An 8,501-nucleotide genomic window follows, 5' to 3' on the forward strand; every position below is an offset into this window, starting at 1 on the left:
ATATATTTTTTTTTTTTTTTTTGTCCTGAATCTTTTGTAAGAACATATCCATGGACTAATTGCTTACTTTTAACCGGTGGTAATAGCAAAACAACTGTATTGTTATTTATTCCATTCCAATGAGAACAGCTGAATACATTTGGAAATAACTTGCTTTCAAAGCGAATTCTTTTGTTCCTGGAGGGCCTCGAAAGAGCCTATAGTGTGCTACAGGGCTGTCAGCTATCAACTGATGAACCATGTGTAGGATATTAAGTGACTTGGTCCAGCTCCAGGCTCACCCCTTGAAAATATTTGCATACATTCTCATATGCCGGCTCATTGGCAATAGCAATAATGTTTTCCCAAAGCACTTTGCTAAAGTAAATAAATTCTGATGCTATATATCAAATCACAACCAGAGCAAAGTGTTGATGTGGCTGTCAAGATGCATGTTTAGATCTAAATTAGCAATCACACCCTTGGTGAGTGACTTTTGGAATAAGTTTGTATTTGGATTCATAATGAAGAGCCTAGACCCCACCAAATTATGAGATAGAGCTTTTCTCTTTCTTCTGCACTCCTCTCACTCCACCACAGCCCTTTCCAAATCAAATGATTTCCTATAAAAGTGGGAAAGAGGGAAACCTGATCATTAGTTATTGGGAATCGGCAGTGAATCAAAATAAAAAGTACTATCGGTACCTTTATGAAGGAAAATCCAACTCCATGCATACATTTTGGTGTGCGTTTTATTTTTGATTGGAATCATATCCATATGAATGAAAACTGCCAAAGTATTCTTTACTCTTTTGAAAGCTAGGCCCTTGCCTTGCTGTGTCAGAGGAAGGCAAAACTAAGCCAGTAATGCTGGAGACATCCCTGTTTCCATACGCACACTGGCAGGAGAGGAGCTGTCTAGGAAATGCCTTTTGATTGATGAACAGAGGAGAATCTATACACACGTGAAATATAAATAGAAACATATCAGCACACACACAAGTCATTAACCTGGTCCTCCAGCATCCACTGGCATGCATCTGTTCCAAAGGGTCTCTTCTTCAATGGTCTCAGCACTTTGTCTCATTATGCCTCTTATCAGCAAATACCTTTTTGTTTCAGAATGGAAAACAAGCTAGGAATTAAATACATCCAATACTGAATGCTTTATTTCCGTAAGTCACCAATAAGAGAATGAATTTAATTTTAATACATTTATTTTCGTGTAATTCTTAATAAAGCACTTTCAAAACATTCTGTACATTTCAAGCCACTCAGAACTGCATTACATTCTATAAATGTGATTTGTCAGGATGAGGTGCCAAGATGTCTCTGTACAAAGATGTACAATATGTACAGTCACTGTAAGTGCAAGCTGTGCAAAGCAGTCTAGGACAGTAATTCATGCCAAGGCTTAGAAAACATTTCAACACATAAAACTAAAGATTCAAACTGCGTTGTATTTTTTTTTTTCCTGGGCAAATGATTAGTTTATAAACAAATATATGTATATGTCATATAGAAAGAATAGTTTGACCCCTCAGCTCAGTCAGCACCATGCAGCTGACTGGATGCGTTACGGGGCTGCTCTCCTAGGCCTCTCTCTCTCTAGGGCGCCATTTTGCCGCACTCGATGGTTGTCTCATCACTGAGCTGCCGCTGCCACCTTTGGCTGACCCACAGCAACACTAGGAGGTTTAAATTTGGGGAGATAAAGGCCAAACTTGTTTTCGATGCCAGCAAAAGTGGCTGTGGCGAGTCTGTATCCGCCGATGTGGTCGGGATTGGCAGGAGGAAGGTCTGCGATGCGCGACTTAGGTGTTGGTTCTGAGCCAGAGGGTTTGCTGTTGATAGGGAAAGCCAATGGTTAGTGGGCTCGAGACTGATAAAGATGGAAAACTACTGAACACTTTCAATCTGACCCACGTGCCTCAAAGAAGAGTGTCTGTCCAATGAGTTTCTTGTCATTTATGCTGCATTAATCATTATTTATAGCTACTTTGAAAGCAGCACATTCACATGTTTGATTAAGAGAAATGGCCTCAATTTCATATACATATACAGATCCACAGAAAAGAGACCAGAAAATATACACTCAAATATTACCACTCTGGGAAGTAGGAATACGGATGATTTTCTCTTTTCTATTTTTCTGTTTTCCCAATTTTTTTACACTAAGCATAAATTAATCATAGAAAATTTACATCTTTCTTTTATTTTGACATAATTTAAAAGCTAACTTTTAAGGTAATAGACTCACGAAGGTTATTACTAAAATTACTTAAAGAGCAATAGATATAATTCTTACTTTTCCAGGATGTAAAAGTATAGCAAAGCCTGGAATTGTGAGACTGCTGTTCTTACTTTCTTTGTGTTAAGTCCCTCTACTTCTTGGTTCAACAGCTAATTCCCTACTTGGCTTCTGAGCAGGAAAGGGGTTCACAGGTTTATGAGGAAAAGACTCAGATACAGAATTTGATCTTCTGCTGAAAAGCTGGTAATTGCTTCCTTTGGGTACAACCTTCGCCAGCAAATTCAAGTGATTCCTCTTGTCCACAGCACAAGCTTCAAGTACTAAGCTTCAAAAGGCCCAATTTCTGGCCTAAATGTCACCAGTGATTTTGTCCATGGGCATAACCTCTCTTTGAATTTTTTTTTTTTTTTTTTGCAGTAAATCAGTTCTAAGAATGTCTATACCTATCTAATAATAAATTATGGTGAATAATGAAATCTTGGGGGTGTGAAAGGACTTGACTGAGTCTTAGAAAGTTTACAAAAGTGTAACTAATACAAACATATTACTACTGGAGAAAAGGCCATATATAATAAAATCCAAATAAGGAGCTAAATCCATGAAGCTCAGTATCTGCCTACGCTTAGAAGACAGTTATTCACGTTACATTTTAATTTGCTGCCCCCCTAAACTTTCCCCAAGTAACTGCTTAATACTTGTACGATGTCACCCTGCCAAGGTCTTACTCCTCCGACACTGAAGCTTCTCAAGTCCACTGTCTGTTTTAAAAGTGTTGGTCTTGCAGGATCCTCTGTCCTGTCAGTTTCTGTTCCAAAACTGCCTTAGTAGGCTGAACAAAGACCTGTTTTGGGCTTTGGTGCTTTCTTTATAAGGGAGTTGAAAAGCTGCACTTACAGGCCTCCAAAATCAATGTAAAACCACCGCTGGAGAAGTTCATAGGTGACCAAAGTAACACCAAACTGGGGAGAGGATCGAAACACTCGAGCTGAAAGAGAAAGACTGGGGCAGTTAACAGCAGGATGACTACGGCAAAGACAACCAGTAATGGGACCAGGACCCCAATGCCAGCCTTTCCACATGGCCCCAGCCCCTACCTGCGGTCCCTTTCCAAAATGCAGAGGGCCCTTCCTCCCGGAGTATCTTCCTGAAACAGTCGATGACACCACTGTAGGTCGTTTGGCCAGCGCGGGCGGCCACCTGCAGTCTTGTCTTGATGACATCAGCAGGGGTCACCAGAGAAGCGGCAGGCACACCTTTCGGGAGAAAGGCACATTTAATTCATCCAAAGTGCCTTAACAAAGGAGAGACATACTGCTAAAACTAACAATACAATTAGCAGCTTTAACTAGAAGCTTCTTAAGTAGATACCTGGACGCTAATGGAAAAAGGATCTATGAGCCTATTAGCTGCTTCAATGGGGTCAGGGCAAAGCTCTTTTTTTTCTTTCGGAATTAGGAAAATCACTCTATACTGCATGATCCTGAAGAACTGTGAGAGGAAAAAAATGCAGCAATATTACTAGGACAATCCCCAAGTGTTCTCCTTTAGGTTTCAATTATTTTACCTCCTTTCTTTTCTTAACTAAGATACAGTATTTTCATATATAATAGAAAAAATGAGGATAATGCCAATTTAATGAGCTGCTAAATATATCTGATACCAAGCTGTAGTGTATTTTGCTGATTCCTGTCACCTTACTGTGCAAGGTGAATATCAACACTCACATATCCACTCACCCGTTTGAGGGGCTAACCTGAGAGCTGACTGTGCCCCTTTCAGACATGCTTACATGACAGAAGTCATTACAACTGAAGCAGAGGAGGCCAGGCAAGCAGTTAAGGAACCTTAAGGGAACTGATCATCAAAAGGCCTTGTCACCGTCCCCTGTGCCCCAGCTCCCTGGGGCCATGTTAAGATTCAGCAGCAGCAGGACACACCAGATGGATTTCACAACCACACCTTTCACTTATAAAACAAAACAGGGAACAAAGGAGCAAGATAATCTTCCTCAGGGGGAAGAAATTCAATTTGGCCTGAATATCACCGAATGGTCCCTAGGCAGATGGGGCCATGACTCTGGGAGGGGGTTCTGTTAGAGATGAGGCAAACATCCCCCCACAGAGCCCTCTACACTGTTCAGACAGAACTAGGTAAACGGCCGCCTTTGGAATGTTCTGAATTCTGAATGTTCTCAGTGCCTGCCAGCAAAGCTTTACAGGTAAAAATTAGAACAATTCATCTCTCATTCTGAAAACTGACATCGAATGTCTCTGTGGGCAAGAAGCTGGTGCTGACAGTTCCATGAAAATGTTTACCTGGTTCCATCAACCACTGGCAAAACGCCTGTCCATGATTAGACTGTTCTTTGCTGCTGCCTGGACAGCAGAGAGAAAAGACTGGGGGGAAGATTTGCTGGCCCTCACTTAAAATGGGGAGGCTTTGGTGAACACCGAAAAGGAACTGGATGAACACTCGGTGCCAAGACTAAGCAGGCAGCTTTACTGGCTTTCAAATTGTAACTGCAAGTGACTGTTCCAAATAAGGGCTCAAGGCTCCCTGGGAGAGTTCCTTGATCATCACAAGTCATTCCCTATCGTCGTGGATGAGAAGAGTAACATGCCCACCCGACACCCCTGGAAGCAAGGGCTCCCGCCACACACCACACTCCAGGGAGTGCTCGGGCTATCCTGCTGTGCTTAGCCAGCAAACCAGAGAAGAAAGTACCCAGTGAGCCACACAGCAGTGCCAGGAGCCAAGTGGTAAGAGCCACCCTAAGTACCTGGGGACAGCGCTGGGTTTGTGTTCATTCACCTTGCCCGTTTCTCTCCCTGACCAGCTGTAACGGGGAGCAAACATGCGCCCTTTCCTTCTTCTGTCACATCTGAGGGCTGGTGCAACAAAGGACGCCTGGTCCTCCCCTTCTATCCCGAGTCAGCTCCCTCACAGCTCAAGAGGAAGGCTGCAGCATGAGATCAGGAGGAAGCGCCTTAGTACCCTCTTGCACTTGTTGGGCTCCTCTTTCAGATGCAATCTGTTCTGTGCTTAAATCCGGTATCTTAGACCAGATGAAGATTTTCATTCGTTCCGTTAACATTTACTGAGCTCCTTTTATTACTATGTTGGCCACATAGGGAAGGCAAGGATGAACAGAATGAAACCCCTGCCCTCAAGGAGCTTCCAGTCCAGTACAGGGGGTAAAACTTATGCAAACAACCATTAATAAAAGACAAAAAGTGTTAAGCGACAGAGAAGAGATGCCAACGGAGTGCACGGTGGTGTGCTGGGGAAGTACGGCTCACTTTGGTCTGATGAGGACGATGGCAGAAGGAACAGGAACAGCTTCCTGAAGCAAACTCAATTTTGAGCCAAATCGTGTTGATTCCAATATACAGAATTAGAAAGTGAGAGCATGCTTAGACCTGTGCGTCAGGATGAGGTACAACAAAGCAACTGGTTTGATGAAGAATGTTTCCACCTTAATGCTTAGCTTGGCTGCACCCAAGGTTTCAGGGGTAGAGGAGGCTAAGAAACATGTTACTGATGAAAGCCCAATGGAGATGGGCAGAGCTAATTTGGCTCTGAGTTGCTAAGCTGCATTAAGCTGTTTATCCACATTATGCAAATGTAATTAACTCTCATCAGAATTACAGCACACCTCGCAAAGGAGAAAAAGCGATCATATTTAAACTAAGTCAGATACAAACAATAACCTTTCCAGAAATAAAGGGGGAAAGCACATACAGATTCTGTACTTCTTAAAGAGAAGGTAGGGGGAGGCGGGGACTCTTTTGGTTTAAAAAAAAAAGTGTAGTTACCTGCCATGGCTCCAGCTGCAAGGAGATATATACCTCCCACGTGTCCGTTTTCATCAGCCAGAAGTAGTTTGCAGTGAGCATAAACAGGAAAATAGATTGCAGAGAAGGGAATGTCTCGGAGGAAGCACGCTTTGGCACCCTGTCACACAGTGAGGAAACAGTGCAAAACAGTTGTGTAAACAAGGTGTGAATGCCCACGAGGGATCCAGGGTGACAAGCCTGAGATGTCCCTCAAACAGCATTGGGACTGATGTGGAAGGGAAACGGGAGAACCAGCCGGGCACAGGGAAACAGAGAGACATGGCTCAAAGTTTGAGAAACACTGGTGGACCCAGGAGTCCTAGAGTTAGTTAACTGGGTAATGATGGTATTCTGACAACTAAGAATTTTCTGGCATTTCCAGTATAGATTCAGATTTTAAGGTTAATAAAAATTCAATGCTCAGATCTCTAGGCTGCTTGTTCTGTTTGGCTTTGGTGAGTGCCAGGGGGAAGGGCGTGTGGGTGGGAACAGACTTAGAAACCCAATATTAATGGCTTGATTTCAAAACAACCAGCAAAGGCAGCCCCCAAAACTAACAAATTACCAATTCAACCCACCTCAGCTTTGAGTCCCTGAAGTACCAGGTAAGAAGTTATGGACAGGAGCAGTGGAAAAGGAAAGTGACTATTTTAGGGAAGGGCAAAAAGAAACCACCAATCTTCCCTCCTCATTCCCCATGTCCTAAATAGCAGAGGACGGGGGAAACCCAGACAAAATATTTTAGCAGGAAATTTCCTTGGGAGTAGAAATCCAGCCAGGTACAGCTTGTCTCAGTGACTGAGGTTGCAATGAACACCTTCCTCAACCCCAGTATTCTACTCTCTAGGCTTTAGCTAGCCACGCAAAAACTCTGTCTTTGGTACTTGTTTCCCCAATGGCTCTGTTTTATTTAAAAGACAAACATTAAAAAAAAAAAATTCCTGGGACTCTCTGAAAGATGATACAGAGAGAAACAACTTTAATAAAATCAGCTCTCAAAGGGAATTCCAAAAAGGATGGAAATTGGGGGCGGAGGGGCAGGAATATGTACAAAACTCTCTCAGGATAGGCATCATTGGTTTACTGGTCTCCTAAGAGCCTTGTAGCTGTGTGATTCTAATCTAGAGAATTTCTAATTTCCAATTTGTAGCTACAGAAGCCAATTTACACATTTCGACTGTGATGGATCTATAAGTAAATCAGATGCTGTGGAAACACAGTTGTCTATAAAAGCTAAATTTACGTATACCCCCTTTATACCAGGCAAAAGAATAGAAAGAAATATTCTTCCTTGTTTAAGAAAAATAATAGCTTCTGCTCCATTACATCTGATCTGTAATGATGGGAGTAAGTACACCTGTGGGGAAGGAATCTGTTGACTGGCATTTTGCTAAAGTACAGTACACCCTGGTTTGGTTTGGTTTTGTGTTTTAAATGGAATTCATTATTGACAAATTCCACCACTTAACTTCTTAAAGACCTGAATCCTACCAAACTCTACTACTGTTCCACTGTGGTCAAATTATTAAGACAAAGAGAAGCTCCTACTGGGAAGATAACAATAGAGATAACTCAGACTCAAAATAAACGTAAGACTATTCTGAAGTCCTAAACCAGCCCAAAAAGAACACCAAAGAAACGTCCCAAACCCACCGTCAAATAAAAGGCTGTGAGCCTGCAGCCAGCTGGTCTGCAGGGCTGGCCTCCCTGCTGGCAGCTTCATAAAGGCCTGAAGATGACAACAGTAGAGCGTGTTTGTATATCCCAATGCCTCTAATAGAAGTGTCCTCGTTTTTTCCTTTTTGTTTGATTTTCTACTCCAGGAACTACCCCGCTGAACAAGATTCCTTTTCCATTTGGCGGGGGAGAAGTCTGGTTCCACATTTTTTCACATTTCTATTGAGTACATTACAACCTCTCTACTGAGATATAACCCAAGGGAATCTACCCACCTTATACAGACCAAAGAGTCCCAGGTCCCGGAGCACATTCAGGGCACTGACCCTGGGTCCTGTGGTGATCTCTCCAGCTACCTGCAGGCGAATCTTGACTATCTCCAGAGGGTTAGTAAAGATGACCTGAGAGCCACCAGCCTGCAGGCAAGAAAGGAGAGATAGAGCAGATTTCCAAATCAGCCCCACCGGAAGTACAGGCAAGAAAAATCCGGAGATGCCTCCACATTGTACCACTTTACGCTTCCCTCTTCACGGGGGAATGAGAGTCCGATGCTTTGGCCTACGCTGGAGGGGCTCACAGGGATGGCCCGAAACTCTGTCTCAAGCTTCGTTTCTATTTGAAATGTCAAGAGTGTTTCCCAGAGCAGTCTTTCCAGGGTTAACCCAGCCATATGCAAAATGGAAAAACTAATAAACTCATTTGGAAAACAAAAGTGAAGCCAGATGTGGCAGCACGAGAGCCAATGAAAGGGAAAG

General features: G+C 42.9%; 1 protein-coding gene across 3 annotated transcripts in view; it reads right to left on the bottom strand.

The window, feature by feature from the left end:
* Positions 1-713: 713 nt before the first annotated feature.
* The window catches only part of SLC25A12 (solute carrier family 25 member 12), a 91,848-nt gene continuing 84,060 nt past the window's right edge, over positions 714-8,501 (bottom strand). Inside the window, exons 14-18 of one of the 3 annotated variants that reach the window (XM_007458832.1) lie at positions 8,022-8,162; positions 6,049-6,187; positions 3,328-3,486; positions 3,128-3,218; positions 714-1,823 (exon numbers count right to left, since the gene is read on the bottom strand). In XM_007458832.1, coding sequence (XP_007458894.1) covers positions 1,625-1,823; positions 3,128-3,218; positions 3,328-3,486; positions 6,049-6,187; positions 8,022-8,162 — 729 coding nt within the window. In that variant the 3' untranslated portion in view covers positions 714-1,624. The remainder of the gene's footprint in view (positions 1,824-3,127; positions 3,219-3,327; positions 3,487-6,048; positions 6,188-8,021; positions 8,163-8,501) is intronic. The other 2 variants (XM_007458833.1, XM_007458834.1) reach the window with 2 other exon arrangements.

Source organism: Lipotes vexillifer, unplaced genomic scaffold (genome assembly GCF_000442215.2).
Source record: "Lipotes vexillifer unplaced genomic scaffold, Lipotes_vexillifer_v1.1 scaffold1306, whole genome shotgun sequence".
Lineage (NCBI taxonomy): Eukaryota > Metazoa > Chordata > Mammalia > Artiodactyla > Lipotidae > Lipotes > Lipotes vexillifer.